This window comes from Ochotona curzoniae, unplaced genomic scaffold (assembly GCF_017591425.1).
Source record: "Ochotona curzoniae isolate NIBS_2020 unplaced genomic scaffold, NIBS_Ocur_1.0 contig_54, whole genome shotgun sequence".
Taxonomy (NCBI): Eukaryota; Metazoa; Chordata; class Mammalia; order Lagomorpha; family Ochotonidae; genus Ochotona; species Ochotona curzoniae.
This window is the reverse complement of record NW_024466464.1, coordinates 3249216-3276033: the sequence shown is the minus strand read 5'-3', so window position 1 is coordinate 3276033 and position 26818 is coordinate 3249216. Positions and strand designations below refer to the sequence as shown.

General features: G+C 68.6%; 2 protein-coding genes across 4 annotated transcripts; one reads left to right on the top strand and one right to left on the bottom strand.

The window, feature by feature from the left end:
• The first annotated feature begins 401 nt into the window (after nt 1-401).
• On the top strand, nt 402-6820 carry LFNG (LFNG O-fucosylpeptide 3-beta-N-acetylglucosaminyltransferase). Of its 2 annotated transcripts, XM_040990053.1 has the most exons (8): nt 402-834; nt 4166-4214; nt 4667-4766; nt 4864-5014; nt 5116-5201; nt 5292-5457; nt 5795-5880; nt 5986-6820. In XM_040990053.1, the coding sequence occupies exons 1-8, from the start codon at nt 457-459 to the stop codon at nt 6050-6052; spliced, it is 1083 nt and encodes a 360-aa protein (XP_040845987.1). In that variant the 5' UTR covers nt 402-456; the 3' UTR covers nt 6053-6820. The 2 variants fall into 2 exon arrangements, with proteins under 2 accessions (XP_040845987.1, XP_040845988.1); XM_040990054.1 differs by lacking the exon at nt 4166-4214 and having other exon boundaries at nt 402-859.
• Nucleotides 6821-9459: 2639 nt separating this feature from the next.
• On the bottom strand, nt 9460-24981 carry TTYH3 (tweety family member 3). 2 transcript variants are annotated; one of them, XM_040990052.1, is made up of 14 exons: nt 24654-24841; nt 19569-19738; nt 18863-18974; nt 18522-18742; nt 18315-18410; nt 17693-17765; nt 17511-17586; nt 15516-15571; nt 15051-15143; nt 13782-13874; nt 13538-13674; nt 13100-13276; nt 12770-12845; nt 9460-11371 (listed from the first exon to the last, which is right to left on the bottom strand). In XM_040990052.1, the coding sequence occupies exons 1-14, from the start codon at nt 24774-24776 to the stop codon at nt 11297-11299; spliced, it is 1578 nt and encodes a 525-aa protein (XP_040845986.1). In that variant the 5' UTR covers nt 24777-24841; the 3' UTR covers nt 9460-11296. The 2 variants fall into 2 exon arrangements, with proteins under 2 accessions (XP_040845986.1, XP_040845985.1); XM_040990051.1 differs by lacking the exon at nt 9460-11371 and having other exon boundaries at nt 11478-12845; nt 24654-24981.
• Between the last annotated feature and the right edge of the window lie 1837 nt (nt 24982-26818).

Here is a 26818-nt window from a genome sequence, read left to right as displayed (position 1 = left end):
GAGACTGGGTTCGGTGAGCGGAAGGCGCCGCGAGGAAGCCGGGGCCCCAGTCCCCGTGACACAGCACCCGGGGCACGCTTCTCCGCGAGCCGGACGCCCAGGTGCGCCCCGTCGTCACCAGCCTGCCTGCGCTCCCCGCGCTCAGGCTCGCCCCACGCCCCTCGGCGGCCCGCGGGGGGCGACCCCGCGCACGTGCGCTCGGGGAGGCGTTCCCAGACCCCCGCCGCGGCCCCACGTGGGCGCTGCCCGGCCGCCCCGGCGCCCCTCCGGTCCCGCCCCGGCGCCCCGGAGCCAGTGAGCGCGCGGAGGCGGGCCCGAGGCGGGGCTGGCGGCGGCGCTTAAGCGCGGTGCGCGCGCGCGCGCGGGCGGTGCCCTGCAGCGCGGCGTCTCGGGTGCCGGAGCCGGAGCGGGCCGAGGGCGCACGGGCAGGCGCGGCGCGGGGCCGCCCCCTCAAGCATGCTCAAGCGCTGCGGCCGACGCCTGCTGCTGGCGCTGGCTGGAGCGCTGCTCGCCTGCCTGCTGGTGCTCACGGCCGACCCGCCGCCGCCCCCGGCGCCCGCAGAGCGGGGCCGACGCGCGCTGCGCAGCCTGGTGAGCCCCGCGGGGGCGGCGCCCGGCGCGCTGGCCCGCGAGGTGCACAGTCTGTCCGCCTACTTCAGCCTGCTGGCCCGCGCGCGCAGAGACGTGGGACCCGCGCCCGGGCGCGCCCCGCGCGCCCCTGCCGAGGCGTTGGCGCCCCGCGACGTCTTCATCGCCGTCAAGACCACCAGAAAGTTTCACCGCGCGCGCCTCGACTTGCTGCTCCAGACCTGGATCTCGCGCCACAAGGAGACGGTGAGCCCCCGGGCGCAAGGACGGCGTGGGCAGGGAGCACCATCCCGGGGGGGGATCCGGCCGCGACCCCTTCCAGCCCCTGGGGCCGACGGGAGGCGGGCGCAGACTCCAGCATGTTCCCTTCGAGGGGAGAGTGGTCCCCACCGGACTGGGGAGCGGCCCGAGGGGTCCCGGCCGAGTCTCCAGCGCTGGAGGCTGACTCCCTGGCATGCGTCCTTCGCCGTGACCAGCACCGGCGCATTCATGAGGCGCTGGGGGACTTCTCCAGGCCGATTCTGCCCTGTCCTACACGGAGGGCTCCGCACAGGGGCAGCTGTTCCCCGACCTCGTTTGAGGAAGGCATGATCCCCGCCTTCGCAGGAGAGGGGACAAGCCGTAATCGCTGGGAATACTTTGGGAACGGAAGCGCGCCTTGGGAGTGTGGGTTTGCGTGGAGACCCCCTTCCCACCTCGCAGCGGTTGGCGAGGCTGGGGGAGTCCCGGAGCACTTACTCCGCCCACTTGGGGTGAAGACCCGCCCCACCGCGCCTCTCCCTCCAGGCTACTGCAGGACCGTTGGGTTGGGGCAGGCGGGGCAAGTGTGGGCGCGCTGCCCGGGGCAGGCGGGCGGGCAGGGGGCACCCCGGGCTGCTTCCTCCCTTGGAGACCCCAGAGACCCAGGGCCTGTGGCTTGGCTGAGCCCGGATCCTGGAGGGGCTTTGGGTGGGATTGGAGCGCAACGTCCCCCCGTTGGGCTGGGGGGTGCCGCGGGGCAGGGGCCCTGTGGGGTCCTGGCGTGGGGCAGGGCCCTGGCAGTGCGGAGACGGGCAGCCCCTTGGGAACGCGGCGTCGCTTTCTCAGGGGCTCAGCGGGCCGGCCGGCGGGGACGCGGGTTTTGATTGGCGGCCGGGCCGTTAGGATTCCCAGCGCCGGTCGCTCTCACGCCGGCTCGGTGGCCAAGGTAACAAAGCCCCTTTTCTACAGCTCAGAGAGGCGTCGGCCTGGTGTGCTCTGCGCTCCATGGGAACGCGGCTGCAGCTTCAGCCCCTCAGGTTGCCTGGCGATGAGGGCCCAGCCCCCTGTCCCCGGCTGACAGCCCGGAGGAGGCATGGCCCTGGGCAGCACCGGGCCAGCACCCGGCCAGCACCCAGCCAGCACCCAGACTCCCTGCCTTCTCCTCAGAAGGGGTGCCGTGGATGCAGCCAACTGGGGGTCTAGACCCCACAGGCCTAGACCCTCTTCATCTCTGGAGTGGAGAAAGTGGGGCCCCTCTACTTGGGGGCACCGGGCACTCAGAGTTGGGGTGCAGGGCAGAGCCCTCTGCTCTCCTGTCTTAGCTGGCCCCACTGGGAGGGACTGTATCTGTCCCCAGCATGGGCTGGGCTCCCTGAAACTCACAGAAGGGAACCCACCTTCCCTAGGCCTGTGCAGGACAGGTGTGTGTGTGGGGGGGTTCTCAGTCTGATGGGGGGGCACCAGGGGGTCAGGACTGGTTCTCCCTAGCTCCGTGTGTGGGAGGGACCGAGGGTGGGAAGGCCCCTGGAAGGAAGCCGACTGAGCGAGGAGCAGGGCCGCCCTGGCACGGGTGCAAGGGGCAGTGCTGCACGAGGTGGGAGTGAGGCCAGGATGAAGGCCCCGGAGTCCAGCATGAAGCGCTGGCCTCTGGCCCACACCCCCACCCCAGCGGGCCGGCCTGCCACCCCAGCAGCCACAATGGTTGGGGGAGAACTTGGCATCCTGTGTTTCTTTGAAGCGAGGCTGCGGGAACAATTGCCGTTTCCTGCGGGTGTCCCCCCGGCCCCCACCCGCTTACCCTGGTCCAGCCCGGCCGCCCAGCTCTTCCTCCCCTGGCGGAACTGGGGCTGGCACCTGCCCCTCTCCAGGCCTCAGCGTCCCCACTGGCACTCTTGGGGCCAGACAAGAGAGGGAGTGAGCCAGGTCTGGTCCACACTGGTGGTTGTTTATACCCATTTCTTGGGGAGGAAGTGGAGGCCCTGGTGGCCAGGCAGCCCCCTGTGGCTGCGGCGGGGAGGCCCAGAGCCCCCACCTTCCACAGCCCCACCCGCCACGGCTGAGGAACAAAGGTGACTTTAATCTCTGTAGCCTTGGGCTGGGTTTTTAGGGCACCGCCATAGCGCGGGAGAACCAGCCGCGCCTGAGCTCATTAAGAAAGCATTTTTCTTTGAATGTGGCTCGGGCGCGCGCGGAGCGGAGCGTCTGCACGGGCCGGCCTCCCGCCTCCCACGGCATTCCTGTGTCGGGGTGCTGGGGCCCCGGCGCGAGTCTGTGCGTGCGTGCCCGCCTGGGGTGCCTGCCGGGCGCTGGCAGCTCTGGGCCCCCCCACGATCTACAGCACGAAGCCTTATCTGGGCTGGCATACGGGGGCCGCCTGGGGTGAAGGTGCGCGCCCAGGTGCCTGTGCAAAGAAGGTCCTGCCTCAGCCCCAGGACTCCCTCTGCTCGCATGCTGTCGCCGCAGGCTCTGTGCTTGGCCGTGCAGGAGCGGGTGCGGCAGGCGGCACGCGCTGGGCGGGCCGGGCACAGGAAGGAACATTCTTCCCCCGTGTGCCGACGGGCCCAGGCGCCCGGCAGCTCTGAGCCCCGCCCCGGCGGCCCCCTCCTCTTCCGCAGAGCAGCCCCGGGCAGGGGGTGGCCCAGGTGGAGCAGGAGGGAGAGCTGGAGGAGGGGAGCAGGGCTGGGGGAGGCGGCATGTGCACTGGGGACACTTGTGGCTTTCCGGCCACCAGCCTGCAGGCAGGCCGTGAAAAATGTGTGGTCGCTGACTTTGAGGCCCAGCCTGGAGTCCTGCAGTCCTCGTGTGGCCTCACTCCTGCCCGGGGGACCTCTCGCCCGCCCGCCCCAGTTAACCAGGCCAGCTGTATGGAAATGGGCAGCCCAGCCACTCCCTGCTTAACTCGGGCCGAGTTAAGGCCGGCCAGGCACCCCTCCGGCCGGGATGGCGCTGGGGGACAATGCTGGTGTGAATGACTCCCCCTCGGGCCTTTGTCCCAGGGCTTGGCTGCCGCCCAGCTGCAGCCTTTGTCCCCTCCTGGCTTCCCAAAGCTGCCTCCCGCCCCCGCCCCCTGGGAGCGGGCCGGGCAGCCACTGTGTCAATAAGGGTGTGTGTGCTGCCAGGTGCACGGGGTGGGCCGGCCAGCCGGTTACCTGGCGGGCGGGCGGGGCGGCCCACCTGGCTCGTGCCTCGCAGCCTCCTGCACGACCCCGGGCCCAGCTGTGGAGGGGGAGGAGTGAGATGGCCCCTCTGCCCCCGAGTGCCACTCTGCCTGGGCCCTTGGGGAGCCCAGGACGGGGGCGTGGCGCAGCTGCCCACTCAGCCTGCTTCTCCATTGCAGGCGTTCATTTTCACCGACGGGGAGGACGAGGTCCTGACCAGGCACACGGGTGAGCCCGGGGCCCGTGGAGCGAGCAGGGCAGCCAGTGGCCTGGGGTGGGGAGCGTACACGGGTGAGCCCGGGGCCCGTGGAGCGAGCAGGGCGGCCAGTGGCCTGGGATGGGGAGCGTACACGGGTGAGCCCGGGGCCCGTGGAGCGAGCAGGGCGGCCAGTGGCCTGGGGTGGGGAGGGTACAGAGCTAAGGGGGAGGGGCGGCTTGCTCAAGGCCCCGCCCCGCCACTCCAGCCTCCGTTCTCATGCAGATGAGGCCCTTTCAGTCCCCAGGCCTTTAGAGCAGAGCGGGCGGCAACAGGTGGCCAGTGCTGGGAAAAAGTTGGCTGAATGGGCAGGGGCGGGCCGCTCCCCAGGGGCGGCTGGCTGGGGGAGGGGGGTCCAGGCTGGGGGAGGCCCCTCTGGGAGCCTGCCCCCGTCCCCTCACGGCCCCTCCTCCGCTGCACACAGCCAACGTGGTCAACACCAACTGCTCGGCGGCACACAGCCGCCAGGCTCTGTCCTGCAAGATGGCGGTGGAGTACGACCGCTTCGTGGAGTCCGGGAGGAAGTGAGTGTCCGCTGTCGCTTCTGGGCCGCGTCCCCGGGAGCCCCTGTGCCCTGCTGGCCGTGCTCGCGTTGACCGCCCTGCCCTGCCCTGCCCCCAGGTGGTTCTGCCATGTGGATGATGACAACTACGTCAACGTGCGGGCCCTGCTGCGGCTGCTGGCCAGCTACCCACACACGCAGGACGTGTACATCGGCAAGCCGAGCCTGGACCGACCCATCCAGGCCACCGAGCGACTGGGCGAGGACCAGGTGCCCAGCGGCCCGGCGTTCCGACGGGCGCGGCCTGCCGTGGGCGGGGAGGGGTTGCAGTCCCAACAGCCTGGTCTCATGACTCCGTCCCTCCCCCCCAGCGACCCGTCCACTTCTGGTTTGCCACTGGAGGTGCTGGCTTCTGCATCAGCCGGGGGCTGGCCCTGAAGATGAGCCCGTGGGCCAGGTGAGTACGCGCGTCCCCTGGCTGCTGGACGCCCGGGCGGGCCCCCTGCTGCTGAGCCCAGCCTCAGGGTCCTGCCTCCTCGCTCCGCAGCGGTGGCCACTTCCTGAGCACGGCGGAGCGAATCCGGCTGCCCGATGACTGCACCATCGGCTACATCGTGGAGGCCCTGCTGGGCGTGCCCCTCATCCGCAGCCACCTCTTCCACTCCCACCTGGAGAACCTGCAGCAGGTGCCCGCCTCCGAGCTACACGAGCAGGTATGCTGGCCGCGCAGGGGAGGAGGGTCCCCTGGCATGCTGGCCGCGTGGGGGAGGAGGGTCCCCTGGCGTGCTGGCCGCGCGGGGGAGGAGGGTCCCCTGGCGTGCTGGCCGCGCGGAGGACGAGGAGGGTCCCCTGGCATGCTGGCTGCGCGGGGGAGGAGGGTCCCCTGGCATGCTGGCCGCGCGGAGGACGAGGAGGGTCCCCTGGCATGCTGGCCGCGCAGGGGAGGAGGGTCCCCTGGCATGCTGGCCGCGTGGGGGAGGAGGGTCCCCTGGCGTGCTGCCCGCGCGGGGGAGGACAGCTGGCGTCATTCAGGCCCTGCCTGCCCCTCAGGTGACGCTGAGCTACGGTATGTTTGAGAACAAGCGGAATGCCATCCACCTGAAGGGGCCCTTCTCCGTGGAGGCCGACCCATCCAGGTGAGGCCGGGCTGCGTGCCTTGCGGGGGTCCCGTGTACGCAGGTGGGCTCCAGTGTGCAGCCCCGTCGCTCAAGGACCTGCCCACGCTCGCTCTGTTCCCACAGGTTCCGCTCGGTCCACTGCCACCTGTACCCGGACACGCCCTGGTGTCCCCCGACCGCTGTCTTCTAGCCGCTGTGGCCGAAACCCCGTCCCTGGGCACCGCTGGTATCCAAAGGGCCTAGGGGCTGGTCTGTGCGTGCAGACTGCCAGGCTGCTTGCCCTCGGGCAGCAGCTCAAGGCGCCCCCAGCTGTATCCAGACCTGCACGTGTGAGGTCAGGCCACAGTCTGTGCAGGTTGTGAGGGCCCGAGGAACCCCCACAGTGCCGAGCCATGCTTGGTGCAGGGGAACTGGTTTGAGGGGTAGGGGCTGAGACCCCTTCCTGGGCTCTGAGGCTCAGAACGCCAGGCCCCCGAGCCTGTGTGCCCCCAGCCCCTCTTCGCCTCCCCACGAGCGGGCGAGGCGGAGCTGACTTGGTCTCTCCATGGTGGAGAGCTTTGCCCACAGTGGGCGTGTCTGGTAGTGTGGCAGTGTTTTGACTGCTCTGGGTTCGGGAAGGGTGGGGGAGGAAGGGGGACGTTTTGGGGGAGGGATGGGGGTTCCAGTTTTGTCTCTTCTGTGGATCAGAAAAAGCGGAAGCTGACCTCGGGGTCCCGTTGCTCCTGCAGGGACGTGAGTCTGATTGAGCTGTCCTCCCCCTATTTATGGTCCCAGCATCTGGGGCCTCCCCCAGCAGCAACCCTCCTCCCAGCCCAGCTGGGGTCCCCTGCCCGGGGAGGGGCAGGTCTGTGTGCTGGTTCTCTGCAAAGACGTAGCTAGGAAGGGGGGCATTCTCAGGGAAGCCAAGTGTTGTTGCTATGGCGACGTCATTTGCTGTGAATAAAGGTAATCCACTCTGTTGGTTGGCCTCGCTGGACACCACCGCCCCCTCCCTGTGCCGGCTGCAGGTGGGCAGGGGGCTGGGGACACCGCCGCCCCCTCCCTGTGCCGGCTGCAGGTGGGCAGGGGGCTGGGGACACCACCGCCCCCTCCCTGCGCCGGCTGCTATGGGCAGGGGGCTGGGGACACCGCCGCCCCCTCCCTGTGCCGGCTGCAGGTGGGCAGGGGGCTGGGGACACTGCCATCCCCTCCCTGTGCCGACTGCTATGGGCAGGGGGCTGGGGACATCGCCGCCCCCTCCCTGTGCCAGCTGCTGTGGGCAGGGGGCTGGGGACACCGCTGTCCCCTTTGTGCCGGCTGCTGTGGGCAGGGGCTGGGGACACTGCTATCCCCTCCCTGTGCCGGCTGCTATGGGCAGGGGGCTGGGGACACTGCCATCCCTTCCCTGTGCCAGCTGCTGTGGGCAGGGGGCTGGGGACACTGCTGTCCCCTTTGTGCCAGCTGCTGTGGGCAGGGGCTGGGGACACTGCCATCCCCTCCCTGTGCCGGCTGCTGTGGGCAGGGGGCTGGGGACACTGCTGTCCCCTTTGTGCTGGCTGCTGGGGGCTGGGGACACCACCGCCTCCTTGCTGCACCGGCTGCAGGGAGCTGGGGACATTGTCCCTCTCCCTTCCCCCCGATTCAGTTCCTTGCTTAGGTCTTGCTGTCCTGGGTGTGGCTGTCCCGAGGTGATCGGGGTGACAGGGACCCTGGGCCCCCCCTGGGGAATTCCCTCCCTGGGCAGCTTCCTGTTCTGCGAAAGGGCTGGTGTCAGCCCACTTGGGGCCCCCGGCTCCCCTCCTTGCCCCACCTGCTGGACGTGTGCGTACAGGCTGGCGGCCCAGCGGTTGGCCAGGCCCTGGCCAGTAGCTGCCATTGAGCATCAGCACCCACCGTGTGGGGCTTGCGAGGTGGGGCGGGAGGTGGTGGCCACGTGTCCCTGGCCCAGGAAGCTGATGTGTGGGGCGTGTGAGTGAAGGGGGTCACAGAGGCGGAGGCCCGCATCCTGTCTGGGTGAGTCATGGCCGGCTCCTCTGCCTGGACCCAGGGTGCTGCCTGCTGCAGCTGGCAGGGCTCGGAGCGTGCAGCCCCCCAGCTGGGGCGGGTGGAGGTGCCCAGTGACGGGGCAGGCAGCACAGGCGGCTCCCCCACACCCCGACTTCTCTCTCCAAGGGGGGACCGACGTGTGCATGGTGTCACTGGCGCAGCCCAGGCTGCGTCTTTCCTCTCACAAGGAGAAGCTGCTCCCCCTCGGAAGGGGAAGTGGGTGCAGGGGCCCTGGGGGTGGGGCAGCCTGCGGTCTGGCCTCCGCCAGCCAGTGAATCATGAGGGGTGGGGACAGAGGAACTTGACCCAGGCTCTGCCCAGCCCAGGCTCTGCCCATGTTTGGTGGGGTCCCACACTGGCTCCCTGTCTGCTCCAGAGTGCCTGGGTGTAGTCGATCATGGAAGGGGCCCGGTGGGAGGGGACTTCATGGAAGAGGCACCAGAATACCCTGTAACCATGCAGGGGGCAGGGGTGGACCCCGGGTCTGAATGGCATTGCCTGGGCAGAATGCCTGAGCAGTGGTAACCAACAGGCCTCCCAAGGTCTGAAGGGCCAGTGGCACAGCCCTCTGACTGTCCGGCCTGTGACCAGGGTGGCTGCAGCCCCAGCCTGAGCCAGGGCAGGACTCGAGGCCTTCGGTCCCTGTCTGGGAGGAACCCCAGGAAGTGGCCTGCCTGGCACTTCGTGGCACTGGCTGGTGGCCATGGCCCCTCCCCTGCAGCCTGGGGCTTGCTGGCCAGACCCCAGTGCCACGGGTCCAGCCCCAGGTGGCCTCGCTGCCCTGCTGTTGAGCACCCCCAGCTCCCAAAGGGCTGTGATGGGGCCCACACTGTCCTCCGAGGGCCCAGCGCCCTCTGCTGGCCGCCGCTGCCCCATGCCTGCTGAGCCGCCAAGGCCCCTGGCTCCTGGTCTCTCCTGCTCCTGGGTTAGTGAACAGACAACCCTCTGCCGTCCAGGGCCTCCCTCGCCTCGCTGCTGTCCTCCCCTTCCTGTTTGACCTTGACTTTGTCCCAGGTCCCACCTTCGGTCCTGTTGGCTCGGACATCATCTGCTGTGCTGCTCTAGCACAAGTGGGTGCTGCCTCCACTTGGCTGTGTCCTTCCCACCTGGCTTGGGGCCCTGCCAGTGTCGAGCGGACTGTCCAGGGCGGGTGGGATCACAGGCGGTCGGGTCTTCCTGCACCCGTGTTGTGCTGGGTGGGGCCCCAGAGGCACAGATGCCCCAGCTTCTGCTCTCCCAGGGCCTGGCTCTGCTGTGAGTCGGGCACACCTGCCTGGGGCTCGGGCTTCCCGCTTTCCTTGTCACAGGTTCTTTCTGGGGCAGCCATGTCCACATCGTAGCCCTCCTCCTGTAGTGGAGAGCCTGTGTGTGCCTGCAGCCGCCCCGTGTCCCAGTGGGCGGGCCCAAGGGCCCCCGCCCCGTCCGGGCCCAGCGCGGCTCCAGCCTGCCGGGACCCTGCCTGCTGTGACCGCTGGCCTCTGCCGGGCTCCAGGCCCTGGTTCGGCCCCCTCCCCCGCCTCAGTACCTGCAGACGGTGGGGTGCTGAGACAAGCCAAGAGGGACCTGTGCGTGTTTTTTTTTTTTAACTTGTTTATTTCAAAACATGAAACCCAAGCTGAATAGAAACCACAGAAATTACACTGACGAGATTTTTAGTATTTGTCAAGAAAAATAAGGTCCCCAAAGAAATTAAAAAAATCAAAACCCCGGACCCGGTTTTAAACAATAAAAACAAGCCCCACAGCGACAGTACATCATGGCCAGGGCCCCGAGAAGGCTGGCGGGGGACAGGGACAGGGCAGTCTGTCCACGGCTCCAGGCTCAGACCCCATGGGCCAGGCGGGCAGGGGCAGGTGCTGGGCCTGGGGGCGCCAAGCTCTCAGACTGCGCATGCCTGCTGTGTGACATGCCTGCGCGGTGCGGGTCGCAGCTGTCACGGCTCAACATGAGGTCCCGTGCGTGCCGACCGGCCCCCCTGGCTGGAGCCCAGAGGGCTGGACCCGGAGTTGCATAGTGGTGAGGTGGGGTGGGGGCCCCGGGGAGAGCGAGCAGGTGCCTCATGCTGCAGGGGCTCCCGCAGGGTTGAGGCCACCGCACCCACGCTCGAGTCCACTGCTGCACAGTGGCCCTCACCTGGCAGCCAAGAGGTGTGGAGAGGCCGCTGGGATGGGGAGGGTGGGGATGGGGCAGGAAGGAGGTAATGACTCCCAAACCCCCGTGCTGTGAGTCCTCCAGCCCCGGGGCAGGCCGGCACACACATGCACACACACAGCTCCTGCCCTCTGCCCAGGCTCCTGACCGCAGGCAGGTCTGTGTCCAGCTGGAGGGCACGGGGGGCGGGGGGCTTGGGGTGGGGCCCCGTTCGGGGCTGCCTGTGGCTCAGGTACTCCCGCGGACCCCTCCTCCCAGCTGGCCTCCCCACCCCTGGCAGAGGCTCTGAAGCGGGGGCGGGGCTTCAGGGAGCGCTGCCCCTGTGTAAACTGCCTGGCTGCTGGCCGCCTCCCCTCCGTGGCCTGCTAGGGCCAGAGGCCCACGTGGGGTGCCCCGCGCAGAACTTCCTGGCCAGACTTGGGGGTGGGGCAGCAGGAAGCATAGCACACGTCATACACAGAACCGAAAGCACCTTAGGGAAGACCGCCCCCTGCTTCGCAGGGGGCTGAGACCACAGGACACCCCACGGAGAGGCGGCCCCAGCCTGCTCCCACCAGCTGCCAGGCGCCTCAGCTCCAGCCTGGCCACAGGCTCGCTCTGGGTGGAGGCTGGGAGTGAGGCCAGTGGTTAGTCCCAAGGGGGCAGCAGGGACCGGGGACAGTCACAGCTGGCTCAGGTCAGGCCCCTGGAGCTGAGGGGAGCCCCACCTGCCCTGGAGATGACAAACGTGGTTAGTGCAAAGGAACAGAATAAAACAAAAACTGGACTGGCAGTGGGTCTCGGGTGGGCGAGGGAGTTTGGCACCAAGAAGGAGACCGGCACCAAGAGGCCGCCGTGCAGCTGGGACTCCGCGTGGCACCTGCTGGCTGTGGAGGGCTGGGGGAGAGAGGAGCCCCCCAGAGGAGGGGTGCCTGTGCCCGGGGGCCATGGCAGCTGCTGGCACTGCAGAGAGATGCGCATATGATGAAGTGGATGGCACGGCCCCTCCCCTGCGGCCAGCACGCGCTGGGCACAGTGTCTGCAAACCAAGAAGTGGGCAGGGTTGCTGCGCCGAAGCCCTGTGGGAGGGAAGGAGGGCTGGGGCAGTGGCGGTCGGTCTGCTCTTGGGGTGTCCTCATCTCTGTGCCCCTGCAAGGACGGGGAGAGGGTTCGGGGCCAGCAAATGTGCCCAGGGCTGCCATGGCGAAGCTCGCGGAGGGTCCAGCGTGGCCATGCAGGGGTGGGGCTGTTGGCACGTGGGGCAGGAGGCGCTCACGGGCTAGTGTCCGCTGCCGCTGGAGCCGGGGCGAGGCTGGCTCGTGGCGAGGTATTTGGCTCTCATGCTGGATGTGTACTGGAAGACAAGGCCAGGGTCAGGGGCGTGAAGGGTGAGCCGGAGCCCCACCCTCAGGATGGCATGCGCCGACACGGAGCTCAGCCGACAGGATCTTCCCACAAGCTGGAGTGACCACCAGCAAGGACGGCCCCTAGGGAGCCGGTCCCTGGCAGGGGCACCAGTGTCCCCTCCTCACAGGCCCTATGCTCATGGCCCTGCCACCCAAGGGGTGGGTCCCACACTCTGGGAACCCAAGGGCCACACAGGAGGCCGCCTGTGCCAGGCGAGGGTTGGGCCTCAGCCTCGAAGGCGGGGTCCTCCTGAAGTCACTGAGGTGGAGAAGCCGACCTGTAGGCATTTGCGTGCACCCCCTGCCTGGGGGAAGGAGCCTCGTGCAGGCCTGGGCCACCACCGTCACCCCACATGCTTGTGCAGTGAGCAAAGCTGTCTGCTCACACGTGCTGTGCACTGCCGGTGTGGCCTGGCCAGCCCGCAGCGTCCCCGAGCACATTTCCAGAGCCCCCCGAGAGGGAGAAAGGCGGCAAGCAGGGGGGCGGTGGCCTGGGGACCATGGCGTTCCCTGCACATGCGGTGGGGGTGGGACCTGCAGACCCATGTACACCTGCGTATGTGGCCCCCACACAGCCAGGCCGCTGCCCCCAGCCCTGCTGCCACGGGGGTCTGGGTGGAGAGGCTGGCGGGGGAGAGGGCCCCGTTCGTGTAGCAGGTGCTGCAGCCCCCAGAGGGTACCCGCCTGTGCTGAGGCTGTGGAGCGCGGTGGGCGTGAGGCCCGGGGCCCGGGGCTCAGTACCTGTCACGCTCAGGGCACGGATGGCTACCACAGTGTTCGGGCACTGCCCATGGGCTGAAACCGCCAGCCCGCGTGGCTGCCAGAGTCCGAGGCAGCCAGATAGCGCTAGGAGGGCCCAGGAGTGCAGGGGAGAGAGAGAGAGGCGGCCTCAACGCCAGCGGCGCTGGCCGCCAGGGAGGCCGGCGGAGCGTGGGCTCCTGCAGCCATGCTCCAGGACAGCGGTGACCACCCACGGGAAGGCATCTCCAGGCAAGGGACCGTCAGTCTTACAGGTGTTCTGTCCAGCAAGAACGCCGGACCACCCCCCTTCTCCACGAACTCCTTCCCTGGCACCAAGTCCACCCTGTGCCCTGCTGGGGCCCGAGAGGATGCCCCCAGGCTGGGACCCACGTGCACGCTCAGAAAGAGCAGTGAGGCCAGCGCCCCAGGAGCTGCGGGGCCAACAGGCAGTGCCTACAGCAACCTAGAAAGTGCGTCCCACAGGCACGCCCGTCCGCTGCCTACAGAGCCAGGGCTGACCTGCTGGGCTCCCAGGCAGGCCACGTCGGCTGCTGGGGAGAGCTACGCGGGGCACCCACTGCCCACCCTCCTGCCCCAGGACTCACCGAGGGCGGTGGGGACTCGCGCCCGATGAGGGGAGTGTTCTCACAGCGAGGGTTCTGGAAGTTGGCATTCTGGCTCCTGGGTGGGGGATGGGGCTGTGAGTGACCCCTGGCCCCAGGCACAAGGGGCCTGAATCCAGCAGACCCCATGCCCACTTGGCTCTGCCTGGTACAGTACCTACCCGTCAGGCTCTGGGCCACACATACGGCTCCCGCGTCCAGGCCACCCCTGACGCAAGCCATGGAGGCGTCATGCGGCCCCCTTGCCCTTGACTGCCACGGTATGCCCGGCCTGTGGGCACCTGGCACCTGGCCTCGTCCCCTAGGACTCACATGTACTCGGTGACCGGGGCGTTGCTGACGGTGTGGGCCGCGGCCGGGATGCTGGTCTCGCTGCCGTAACTGCTCCCGCAGCTGTACAGGCTCGGCATGTGCACGCGGTACAGGCTGTCGTGCGTCTGTCGCGGCCCTGGCACTGCCGCCTCCTCCTCCCCGTCCTCATCCACTCCTCTGCAGGGAAGGACCCTCTCAGCTCCGGGGGGCAGCGTGGGGGCGGCCCGGGCCTAGCTCTCCTGTCCGCAAGGCTGTTGCGCCAGCAGCCCGCCCCACTTCCGAGGCAGGGCAGGTCCGTGGGAAGTGGGTCACTTGCCCCTGGGGTCAGTCAGGGAAACTGAGGCCCAGGCTGCCACGTGACTTGCTCGACACACCCCGGGCAGTGGGGAGTCCAGTGTCGGGCTGTGCCCTCGCCAGGACCTGGCTGTGGCGCCTCACCTCTTCTGCTGCCAGGTGTGTGGGATGCTGCAGACAATGGAGCTGAACATGAGGGCCGTGACGAAGGAGAAGAGGGCCAGGTAGATGAGGCCCTCGACGCCGTCGTAGCAGAAGCCCGTCAGCGCCTGCACGTAGTCCTGGGCACGGCACACGGGGCGGAGGCGGGGAGAGGGGAGACGGGCGGTGTGAGGAGCCCCCAGGGCCGCCCACAGCCCCCGCCCCGCCCCGCGTCCCCGAGCCTCACCAGGTGCAGGCTGCGGCAGTCCACCAGGGCCGTGAGGTGCTGCAGGTTGACCTCCGTGCCGTTCAGCACTTCCTGGACTCGGAGCAGTGGGTCCTGCGGGAAGGCCCCGTGCACGGTCAGTGCCATTCCTGGCGGGGGGGCTTGAGCCAACCACACACTCTGCACCCTGCCAGGGCCACTGCCCTTACACCCAAGGTCTTGGGCAGCTCTTGGGGCAAGCTCTGGCCTCCCCAGGGCCATAGCAGACGTGTGCAGACATGCTACCCCGTCCCAGACCCGCTCCAGGGCACACATGGCTTCTCCCGTCCTTGGGCTTGTGCCTGCTTCTGCTTTAAAAACTCACTTTAGGGACCCATCTCCCAACACTGCGGTGAGAAACAGTACATGGAGCTGCTGCCTGGCCCTGCGGCGCCCGCTGTGCCCGTGTGTGCACGGGAGCCCCTGGCCCTGTGGCACCCGCTTGCCCATGTGTGCATTGGAGCCCCTGGCCCTGTGGCACCTGCTGTGCCCGTGTGTGCATGGGAGCCCCTGGCCCTGCGGCACCCGCTGTGCCCATGTGTGCATGGGAGCCCCTGGCCCTGCGGCGCCCACTGTGCCCGTGTGTGCATGGGAGCCCCTGGCACCCAATGGCCTGTGTGCCTGCATGTGTTCCATACACCTGGTGTGCCTGCGTGCATGGTCACAGGTACACACAGAGGCCTCTGCTCCTCCACGTGGGCGGCTGTGTCCCCCAGGCTTTTCTGCTGAGCCCCTGTCCTGACCCTGAGTGCACAGAAGTCGGAGGAGTGACCTCGGGGAGGTCCGAGGGACGTGGCGGGCAGTAATGGTGTCCACGTGTGGCGGGGTGATGGGGCATGACTGGAGGAAGGGACCGTGCCAGCCATCAAGTGTGAGCCCTGGCTCTGAAGACAGTGTGGCAGCCACCTCCACTTCTGTGCGTGAATGTGTGTGGGGACAGGGGCTCAGCTCTGATGTTCTGGGGGTCTCCTGCGTCCCCAGCGCTGGGCCCTGTGGGACGGACCGGGGTCCCCCGGGGTGGATAACATAAGTGTTGGAGTGGCCCCGGGCATTATGACCGTACAGTGCGGGGGCCACTTCCGGCCCCCTCATTTGCCCCCTGACACCAAGTGTATGACCCTCTTACAGAGACCTGGCTCCCGGGAAACCTACTGCAGGTCCTGGAAGCAGGAATGAGGTGGCGAGACGGCTTCCACGAGAGAACAGGCTCCCCAGCCCGTCCCCCCACGCGGCAGCGGGAATGCGCCTTACCTTGGTGGCCGGGTGCTCCCGCGTGGCGCTCCTCAGCAGCTCGGCCACCAGGTCCTGCATCTCCACCAGGGTCTTGTGGCTGCCCGACAGCTTCTGCTCCAGGAAGACAGTGGCTGCCAGCAGAGCCAAGCCCACCAGGTGGCCGACCCCAGGGGCACCCTGTGCCCCCGCCCAGAGAAGGCACAGACCTGGGTACTGACAGGGGTCATGTGCCCACTCTGGAGGGCAGGTGGGAGTCTTCAAGACCCCTGCCGCCCGACAGCAACACCAAGTGACCAGGCAGCACGTCGACCCTCGACATGCCTCCACTTTACATGCCTCCACTACTCAGGGTCCCCACGGGCTGGGGGCGGGCACAGGGCAGGTCATCCCCACGGGCTGGGGGCAGGCACGGGGCCTGACATCCCCACGGGCTGGGGGCAGGCACGGGGCCCACATCCTCACAGGGCCTGCCCGGGCTCTCACCTGCTGGAAGGGGTTGGTGGCACGGGGTGAGCAGACCAGGTAGTACTGCAGAATGCCTGTGGAAGGGAGCTGAGCTGACTGTGCGCTCACCCAAGTCTGTGTCCATAATCATGCACCCCGACATCGTGTGTGGATGCAGGGGTGCGCCTGCGGGTGCATGGATAGGCACAGCTCCTCTTTGGATACAGGGGTGCATCTGCGGGTGTGTGTGGATAGGCACAGCTCCTCTTTGGATACAGGGGTGCATCTGTGGGTGTGTGGATAGGCACCGCTCCTCTGTGGGTGCAGGGGTGCGCCTGCGGGTGTGTGTGGCTATGCACAGCTCCTCTGTGCAGGGGTGCGCCTGCGGGTGTGGCTATGCACAGCTCCTCTGTGGGTACAGGGGTGCATCTGCGGGTGTGTGTGGCTATGCACAGCTCCTCTGTGGGTGCAGGGGTGCGCCTGCGGGTGTGGCTATGCACAGCTCCTCTGTGGGTGCAGGGGTGCATCTGCGGGTGTGTGTGGCTATGCACAGCTCCTCTGTGGGTACAGGGGTGCATCTGCGGGTGTGTGTGGCTATGCACAGCTCCTCTTTGGATACAGGGGTGCATCTGTGGGTGTGTGGATAGGCACCGCTCCTCTGTGGGTGCAGGGGTGCGCCTGCGGGTGTGTGTGGCTATGCACAGCTCCTCTGTGCAGGGGTGCGCCTGCGGGTGTGGCTATGCACAGCTCCTCTGTGGGTACAGGGGTGCATCTGCGGGTGTGTGTGGCTATGCACAGCTCCTCTGTGGGTGCAGGGGTGCATCTGCGGGTGTGTGTGGCTATGCACAGCTCCTCTGTGGGTGCAGGGGTGCATCTGCGGGTGTGTGTGGCTATGCACCGCTCCTCTGTGGGTGCAGGGGTGCGCCTGCGGGTGTGTGTGGCTATGCACAGCTCCTCTGTGCAGGGGTGCGCCTGCGGGTGTGGCTATGCACAGCTCCTCTGTGGGTGCAGGGGTGCATCTGCGGGTGTGTGTGGCTATGCACAGCTCCTCTGTGCAGGGGTGCGCCTGCGGGTGTGGCTATGCACAGCTCCTCTGTGGGTGCAGGGGTGCATCTGCGGGTGTGTGTGGCTATGCACAGCTCCTCTGTGGGTGCAGGGGTGCATCTGCGGGTGTGTGTGGCTATGCACAGCTCCTCTGTGGGTACAGGGGTGCATCTGCGGGTGTGTGTGGCTATGCACAGCTCCTCTGTGGGTGCAGGGGTGCGCCTGCGGGTGTGTGTGGATAGGCACAGCTCCTCTGTGGGTGCAGGGGTGCATCTGCGGGTGTGTGTGGCTATGCACAGCTCCTCTGTGGGTGCAGGGGTGCGCCTGCGGGTGTGTGTGGCTATGCACAGCTCCTCTGTGGGTACAGGGGTGCGCCTGCGGGTGTGGCTATGCACAGCTCCTCTGTGCAGGGGTGCGCCTGCGGGTGTGGCTATGCACAGCTCCTCTGTGGGTGCAGGGGTGCATCTGCGGGTGTGTGTGGCTATGCACAGCTCCTCTGTGGGTGCAGGGGTGCATCTGCGGGTGTGTGTGGCTATGCACAGCTCCTCTGTGGGTACAGGGGTGCGCCTGCGGGTGTGGCTATGCACAGCTCCTCTGTGGGTGCAGGGGTGCGCCTGCGGGTGTGGCTATGCACAGCTCCTCTGTGTGTACAGGGGGTATGTGTGTCTGTATATGTCCTTGTACCCACATAAGCACACAGGTCTGCTGGGAAGCCTGTGTGTGCTCAGGTGTGTTCCTTGCAGTGGGTTGGCCCTCAGGGCAGGTGCCTTGGCCTTGGCCTTGAGCAGCGTGGGCAGCTGAGGGTACAACAGCACCCTTGTGGGAGGCAGGTTAGCCCCTGCCAAGCCGTCTGCAGCCTTCACCGGGTCTCCTGGAGAGGACTGCTGGCCACCTCCCCTCGGCCTCGCGGGGTCCCAGGTCCCCTCCCTGCCCCCACCCCCTCAGCTCTCCCCAGTGTCCGGCCCTGGGGGGCCATGGTCGTAGACTCACCACTGCTCAGCACCGAGTGCTCCTCTACCATCTTGGTCACGTAGGTGTCGGGGTCCACGCAGAAGTCACTGGAGCCCTGGGGAGGGGCGGGCAAGGAAGCGGGGGGGGACCAAGCTAGCCTCGGAAGCCAGGTTCCGCCTCTGGGACGGGAGGGCAGTGTGACTTGGGGCTCGTGTACTCACCACGGACACAGCCAGCTCCAGGCCCAGCGCACCCCAGCTGATGACCAGAGCCAGGACCCCCAGCAGGCAGACCCTGGGGTGGAAAGCTGAGTCAGCAGCCCCAGGCTGGGAGGCTGGGGCTAAGACCTAACAAGGCCACACTGGCTGACAGCCGGGCCAGGCACCGGCCTCTGCCAGAGCTGCCCAGGGCCCAGTCGGACCCTCCGATGGCTGGGGCAGGGCTCTCAGCAGACAGCACATGCATTTCCACTGCCACTGCGGGCCACACGGTGGCCTGGGGACAGTTGACCCTGGCCAGGACCGCACCTCCCCCGGGCCCCTAGGCCTTGGTGAGGGTATCCACTCTCCAGTCCCCAGGACAGCCCTGGGCCGGCACTCCCTCCACTCTGGCTCTGGTGAGGGGGCCAGGACGATGCCTCACAGCCACTGGCCGGGGCGGGAGGCCACGCGCCATGAGCTTGCCCGTCCAGGGCACCGGCCTGGAATTACCGCCCCCTTTCCCTGAGGTCTGCAACTCAGGCTGCTGTGAAGGTCAACGTGAAGGGGCTGCAGAAGGGCCACTCAGGGAGGGAGGCTGGGCAGAGAGGCTGCTGGCCCCGGGCCCAGGGAGCCCCCGACGCACCCCACCAGGATGCCCTTGGAGCTGCGGATGAGGCCGACCAGCACCAGGAGACACACAATGACGTCCAGCAGCAGCAGGCCCAGGTAGCCCAGCCACCTGCAACGCAATGGGCAATGGCAGATGGGCCACCAGGACTGCAGTTTCCTGGTGCCCGGGGCACCCTGGGGTCAGGGTACGCCTATAGTCGGGGCTGGGGGTACCGCGTACCTGTACCAGTCATAGAGGTCCACCTGCTCGGCCAGCAGCTCCAGCGACACGGCCGAGTTCCTCCAGAAGGGGATGGCGGCCGTGTAGTGCAACAGCGTCTCCAGCAGGCCCTGCAGCCGCTGCACTGCCCGCAGGGGCTCCGGCCGGCCGCTCAGCTGCCGCTCCAGGCTCTGCAGGCTGGGCTCCGCCGTACGGTTGAGTGCAATGGCCGTGTCCCACACCTGCTGGCCAGGGTATGCTCAGAGGGAGTCTGGGGGCTTTGCTCTGTGCACCCTCCCCAGAAAGGGCCTCACCCCCTTCCCCACAGCACAGCCACAGCCGCCACCCTCCCAGCCACTCACGTGGTCCTGCACCCCGGCCACCGTGCGGTTGGCGTGGCGGAGCGAGTAGGTGGCCCTATGGACGCCGTCACTGGTCTCCCCATTGCCATAGAAGCCCACGGCAATGCCGGCACTGAGAAAGGCAGGAGGCTGGTGAGGGCGTGGCCCGTCCCTCAGCCCTGCCCACTGCTGGCCACACCCACCCAGACCCCGCCCACCCGCTGGCCACACCCTCACATGCCCCACCCACCCGCTGGTCACAGCCCAGGCCACACCCCACCAGCTGAGCACTTTCTCCCAGGCCCTGCCCTCCATGCTGACCACTCTCCCCAGCCCCACCCACCGCTGGCCACACCCTCCCAGACTCCGCCCACACCCTCACATGCCCCGCCCACCCACTGGCCACACCCTCACATGCCCCGCCCACCCTCTGGTCACAGCCCGGGACACACCCCACCCTCTGAGCACTTTCTCCCAGGCCCTGCCCACCGCTGGCCACACCCTCCTGCCCCGCCCACCCGCTGGTCACAGCCCAGGACACACCCCACCCTCTGAGCACTTTCCCCAGGCCCCGCCCACCACCGGCCACACCCTCCCAGGCCCCGCCCACACTCTCACATGCCCCGCCCATCGCCAGCCACACCCTCACATGCCCTGCCACTGCTGGCCACACCCTCCCAGGCCCCGCCCTCCGCTGGCCACACCCCGCCCCGCCCTCCATGCTTACCTGCACACCAGCGTGGCAATGATGACGCACCAGGCAGTGCAGCAGCAGTCTGCGTCCAGGTGCTCTTCACTCTTGCGCCGCCGGCAGCAGAGCCAGAAGGAGTAGAAGAGCAGGAAGAGGAGGTCCAGGGCGAGGCAGACCAGCGCCGTGGCCCCCAGCAGCAGCAGAGCCTGTGGGTGGGCGGGAAACGGAAGGGTGCCCGAGCTGTGAACCCTGCCCAGGCAATGGGACCAGCAGCGTCCACACCCACCGGCAACAAGGGACCTGGCAGACTCCCACTTGGAGCTCGTCCCCCACGGCCTGCTCCCCTGGGTATGTGAGGGAGCCACAAGGTGTGGGGCGGCCGTCCCTGGACAGCCCCACTGTCAGCACAGGGCAGCGCGGGGCTGAGGACCACTTGGAGGAAGGCCCAGCCAGGGCATGAGGCACGGCCTGCGGGGTGTATCTGGATGGGTGGACCACTGAGCACACCTCCTTTCCACACCTAAGGACCCTGGCGCTCCTGGCCCTCCCGGAGGCCCAGCCCTGGCGGCACTGGGGCTGCTGCGGTGGCGGCCCCAGAGACCAGCATGCAATCTCTTTGGAGACGGTTGCCAGGCAGGCAAAGGGAGGTGCTCCTGCCCCCCCTTCCACCTGGCCAGGACCCGAATGTGAAGTCAGCATGGGCGTAGGCCAGGCTGGCACCGTGGGGCCTATGCAGGGGACAGCAGCTACTGGGACTGGACACCCCCCACTCTGTGAGCCTCGACCAGCTGGGCAGGAGAGGCGGCTGGCACACCTAGTCACATCAGGCCAGGAGAGCAGAGCCCTCACCTCAGCAGGAAGCACAAGGCCAGGGTCCCAAGGACAGGGGCCTGGCACTTCCAGCTCCCCGCCTGTAGGGGAGGCTGGTGTCAGGCGTCCAGCAGCCACTACCCTCCTCCCTCCAGCTCTGGCTGGAACCAGCCTCAACAGTCAGGGTGCTGAGGTGGTGGGGCCTCTGCCCGACCATGGGGCTGGGCGCCCAGAGCCTGGCCAGCGGCCCCAGGGTCCATCCAGAGAGAGAATGGCAAACGCTCATGAGCACCAGCTCAGATCAAATGGAATTTTCCAGCCATGGGGGAAGTGAGGCAGGGCTCGGGCAGGAGACAGGCTCAGCGTGTCAGACGCCGGCGGCCAGGACTCAGCACGTGGCACAGGAGCCCGGGTCCACAGGCGGCCCATCCATGCCGAGCCCAGGGCTCCCGCTTCTCCACCCGCCCCTGCACCCTAAGCCCACAGGCTGGCCCACACAGGACGACCCCTCCTGCCCTGAGCCTAAGCCTTTGCCAAGCTGAAGCTCCCCCTTCTCCATAACCCTCCCTGGCAATACCCAGTGTGGGGGCTGTGGGGCATACGGGAACCAGCCCCAGAGGCAGTGAGGCCCAGCACGCGGGCAAGAGGGCGCTGTGTGTGCCTGCAGGGCTGGGGCGCCTGGGGGCGGGCTGGCCTGCCGCAGAGGGGGCCTGGGGTCGCCACTGGGAAGGGAGGGGTCATACCCCCCGAGCGGGAGCAGGGGGCAGCAGCCCGCCTGTGGCTGAGGCAGGCTGAGGGGTGGGAGGGTGGCAAGCTGGCCACGTGGCCACAGCCCCCACCCCAGCACACTCAGCTCGTCGCTGGCGACGTGACTGGAAATGAGAAACAGATCTTTCGGGCTCTGCTCTCGCGAGGGTGAGCTTGGCCGTGCGCACAGCCTGGGCAGGGGGCTTGAGTTTCTGTTCCAGTTTGATTGCCACCCTCCCTGCCCACCACACTGGGGCAAGGCGCAGGTCCCATCCCACCTGCTACCCCGGATGACCTGCCACACACACACCCTGCTGGTCCTCGTCCTCCAGGAACGCCTTGGACTCAACCCGAGGGCTCCAGAGAGCGCTTGCCAGCAGTACCTGCCCCCTGTAGCCCGGCCTTCTCGAGGGGACAGACCCCGCAGAATGTGCCGGCAGAGACGGCCCTGCAGCACGGCTCATCTTGGTGCCTGTTCCACCGCACACACCACTCCACGGACCCCTAACCCCACCAGGAACCACCACGTGGGCCTGGCTGCCCGCCACGCTGGGCCGGAGTCCAGCCCCAAGGCTTGGCCCAAACTCAGACTGGAGCATCTTTGTGATGGCCAGGGACCTAGACCAGGGCGCAATGGGCAGAACGGGAAGGAACGGAAGGGGCCACCTGGCCAGAGGGTGGCACCCCATACTGCGTGTGCCCCTCCCGCCAGCCTCCTTGGAGGGAAGGGCTGGGGCGGCTGTGGGTGTGGGGTGCACAGTTCCCGGACCCTCACTCTCTCATGAGGGTCCAGCCCACACAGCCCACCTTCCTCTGCTCCTGGCAAGGACAGAAGCAGCCCTTCCTTCTCGTCCCTCGCACCGGGCTGGGGGACTGGTCTTAGCCAAGCCCCCCATGGCCCTCACAGCCCTGTCCACAGCAGGAAGGGTGTGTGTGGGCACCCCGAGGGACAGGGTCCTTCTCAGGACCTCAGCTCTGAGACGGCCTCTGGGGAAGTGCCCAGGTGCCCGCTGCGCTGCAGTAGCTGGTCCCCCTTGCTAGGGCACAAGCACCTGGCCCCGTGTGGGGCTGCAGAGGATCCGGCAGGCCCCAGGCCTCCTCACACTGCCGCTGCCCACTGCCCCATCCGCAGACTGGCCGCTGCAGAGGTGGCTGTGGGGAACGGGCAGGCCCAGACCCGGGAGCAGTGCTGGGCCTTGACACTGGGCAGCAACACCCAGGAACCCGGGCTCCGCGTGTACAGCGCCCACAGTACCCGATTCTCTGGAATCACGTGTCTGGGTCTCTCCCCTCAGAAAACGGCTAGAGAAAGCCGGCACAGCCTGTGGACCAATGACTGCTCTGCAACCTGACCGAGAGCCGGCCTGGGACACTGCTGGGGCCAAGAGGAAGTGGGGACCAGGCACCCTGACAACAAGACAGCCACAACTTCAGCAAGACAGCAGGCCGGCCACCTCAGGACTGCGGGAGTCCCCGCCACAGGCTCCACCCCCCAGGCTTTGCCGAGGGGACCGTCCCTGGGACTCACACACACACATCAGCAAGGGGGGCTGGAGCCTGCCCAGGCTTCCCCTCCCCACCAGTCAGCTCCTAGAACCTTCTCCATGCAGGGCTTGCTCCAGAACCTTCTACCAGCAACGCCGAGCAGCTGGAGGAGCATCCAGGGCCGTGGACGCCCGCTCTCCTGGTCCTCCCACTCACGCCCCTCCCTGCTGCCTCCGTGAGCCACGAGGAAAGGGAGGGGACAGCAGGGCTGCCTGCTGCCGCCTGCAACAGCCCCCAGCCCTGGCCCCCGCTGCCGGGAGCTCGGCCCATCCAGGGGCACCTGCGCACGGGCTCAGGGCTCTTGGGCCCTGTCCCACTGCCTGCACTGACCCTCTCCCTGGGGCCACGGCACACGACGGCCACCTTGTCACATCAGCGTCCCCACCAAGACGCACGGGAACAGACACACGTTAGGCAGTTCCAGGGGCCGGTCCACTAGCCCCTCCCAGCCCAGGGGGCAGGTCTGCCATGCATGCCCGGGCCTCAGGAAGGAGCTAGTAAGGCCTGCCCAGGGTGTGTGGGCAGACTCTGGCGCAGCCTCCATGACCCCTCTTCCAGGAAGCCTTCCCTGGCCGCCGGATTCCCACAGCTCCTGTTCTGAACTCTCCCCCAACCCCAGCCGACACAAACGCAGTCCTGCCAGGGGTCACGCTGGGTCACAAGGGCAGACAGGAACTGAGCCCAGAGACCCACGTGGCCACCCAAGGTCGCGAGGTAACAGGGATACCCCAACCCGGGGACCCCTCACAGCGGCCGGCACAGGCCTGCCCAACTGGAAAACCAGGATTTCCACCACGGCAGGCACCCCCAGCTGCTGGCTCGGCTGTGAGGTCACAGGATGGGCTGGGGGCTCATGCCCAAACCCTTGCCAGCCATGGCCCGCCCGCCCCTGGCCAGAGGCACCGGTGGAGGTGACGGAGGGGCGTGGGGCAGGGAAGGGGGTTGGCGCCCGCCAGGTGTGGTGCCCACGCAGCCCGCACCGGCACGGGGGCGGCCGGTTTCCACGCTGTGAATTACTCAGTGGCTAATTCTGCTCAGCACGGAGGGGGCAGGGGAGTGAGTCAGAGCCTCCCACGGGGGCGCAGGAGCCAGGGCCGGGGACCCTGCTGAGCTGGGGGTCCCGCCAGGGGCCCGAGCGGAGCGGGGCAGCAAGGCCAGCTGTGGCGAGCCGCCCCGGAAGGGGACAGCCACTGCTCTGGGTCAGAGAACTTCCTCCGGGGGTCCCAGGGACACGAGCGACAAAGCCACCCCAGCACCACGTTCCTGGGGCGGTCAGAGACCACAGGCGCCGTCCCGCCTCCCCCCGGGCAGCGATCGGGTTGGCCCCCTCCCCTATGCTCTCTGGGCCTGCCTGGGCCAAGCCCGCTCCCCTTCCCAAGCCCCTTCCAGGGCGGTCAGCCCAGAGACCCAAGCCGGGTGAGACCCCAGCAGACACCCTCGGTCTGCTTCCTGACTCGACCAGCCAGCCGTGCCCATCCCCCGCGGGCCCCGCTGTGACCACACGCAGGGGTGACCAGGCACCCCCTCGGCTCGGGGCTTCTGGAACTGGGATCCCTGGGCAGGAAGGAAATGACAGTGGCCTGGCGCTGGGGCCTGAGGAGAGGGCTGCCAAAGCGCCCCTTGCCCTGCGCCGCCCAGGCCCAGCGTCCCAGCAGGGGCCCACCTTGCATGTGGGCAGCTGTCGTCCACGGCCTGGGCCCCTCGCGGCAGGGGCAGCCAGCAGCCCAGCCGCCCCACTGCCACAGGGGGCCCATGTGCACGCAGAGCCACAGACGGGGCCACAGCGGGCTGGCGCCTGCCCAGGCCTGGCAGCGGGCGCCGGGTGGGCCGGGGTCCGCAGGGTCAGGCAGCGGGCGCCGGGTGGGCCGGGGTCCGCAGGGTCAGGCAGCGGGCGCCGGCTGGGCCAGGGTCCGCCGGGTGGGCTGGGGCCCAGGAGGTGAGGGGCCGGGCGCGGGGGACGGCGGCCCGGCGGGGGGCTGGGGCGTCCGGGCCGCGATCGGGGGGCGCCCCCGCTGTCACCTGCTGGTAGTCGCTGTCCTCGGGCCGGAACTGGCTTCCGGTGGGCTCCCAGCGCAGGTCCAAGTGGGGCAGCCGGTGCAGGAGGTTGACCCACCAGGGCGCCGCGTAGCTGACCCCGGCCATGGCGGGGCGCGGCCGCCGCGCGGGGCTCCCTCGCTGTCCCGGGCGCCGGGCTCAGGTCCCCGCCGAGCCCGGCCTGGCCGCCCGCATCGCCCGCACGTTCCTGGGCCCGGCCCGGCCCGGCTCGGCCCGGCTCGGCCCGGCTCGGCCCGGCTCGGCTCCGCTCGGCTCCGCTCGGCCGCCCGCGCCCGCCGCCTCTTTGTTCGCCGCCGCCGTCCCCCCCCCGCCGGCGCGAGGCTCCGCCCCCCGCGCCGCCGTTGGCCCCGCTCACGGCGGGCCACGCCCGCCGGCCCGTGCCTGCGCTCCTATTGGGTCTTTCCGCCTCGGGTCCCGCCTCCGGCTCCTTTCGCGGCCCAGCAGCCCCGCCCCCGAGCCAGTGGGCCCACGAAGCCCCGCCCCGCGCTGCTATTGGCCCACCGCCGTAGGCTCCGCCCACCCCGCGCCCTGCCGCGGGGCGATCGGGAGGGAGGCCCCGGGTTCGGTTCCCCCGTGTGGGGGTCTACCGGCTGGCGGCCTGGCTGCACCGGCAGCTGTGCTTGCTGGCGCGTCGTCTCGGCGGCTCGACGGCTGCACGTGGGTCACACGTTTGCAGCCTGCAGGTGCTGCTGTGCCTGCGGCCTGGCTTGGAGCCTGGCTCTGTCCCCTGCACTCTGTGACCCGGGGCAGGCTCCTGAGCCTCTGTGCACGAGGCGGTGACAGGGGCCGCGTGGAGCGGCGTGTCTAAGGCACAGGGGCGGATGCCCTCCGCAGCCAGGGGAGGCCGGAGCTTCTGTCCAGGTGCGTGTGCTGCTGCCCTGCAGCGGGCATGTTGTGACTGGGCCCTGCAGGCGGCCTGGACTTTGCTGTCTCGGGGCGGGGCGTCGGGGCGTCGTACTGGCTTCCTGGGAAGGTGAGGGCACGAAGTGCACCCTGGGGCTTTTCATCCCGTACACTGGCCGCCTCTTCCTGGGACCAGCCTGGGATGGGAGGCCTGTGGGCAGCTGTGGGCAGCTGTGGGCAGCTGAGGGACCAGCCAGGAGCTTAGGGTGGGGTTGCCCCCGCCCAGGCTTGCCGTCCTCCGTGGGTGTGAGGAGGTGCGAGGTGCTCCAGGGTCGCCCCCTGAGACAGAATCACTCCTCTCCCTGGCGCCGGGTGGCCACGGGGTGTGACTGGTTGAGTAGACCCGTCCCTTATGTGCTGCCCAGCCGATGGTGAGACAGTGGAGTGGACAGTGCTGTGACTGCGGAGCCTTCGCCATCAGTCGGCCAGCCCTCGCCTGCTTGGGGACGTGTGGGGGCCCGGGTGACCGGCCTCCACCGGGGTCCTGGCAGAAGCCGTCAGGCCTAGATGAAGTCATGCGGGGAAGGGGAGACACTGGGGCCTGGAGACAGGGGCGCCCCTGCCCCACAGCCTTGGGAGGGCGCCAGCCCCACGGTGGGGTGGAGGCCGATCCACCAGGCTGCTTGGAACTCCCAGCACGGGCAGCTCCGTCTCTGGACCTTGCCCAGCACTTGTAGGGGATGCTTGCTTCTTAAGGGGGTCCCTGCAGGGAGGACAATCAGGGGGTTTAGGGTGGGCACACAGAGTCCCCCAGGCTCTGGACTAGCTCACCGGGGCCTCGTTGGTGGACTCTGGGCAGGATCCCACGCCTGGGGTCGGGGTGGTGTCTGGGGGAGCCACTCCAGAAGGGCCAGATTAAGGGAGGAAGCCAGAGAGAGCCTGCTGCCCCATCTGGAGCGGGGCGGGGGCGGGGGGCTGGGATGTCTGACCAGCAGGCGCTGGGAGAAAGGCCAGCTCCACGTGGCCAGGCCCGGGCCAGGGGCCGCAGATGCTGGGGAGGAAGCCAGAGCTGTGGAATTCCCTGCCACTGGAGCCCATCCCAGGAGGCTCCGTGTTCTGTGGGTCTGGCAGGGAGGAACGGAAGCCCGAGGCCAGGGTTTCTTGGCGCCCCTGGAGACGTGGCTGCACAACCCCGTAGCCACACAGCCGGCCACTGCCTGCCGCCCGTGCACACAGCGGCGGCCTGGCCACAGGAAAGCTGGACGGGCGCGGCTTTCAGTCTGCCC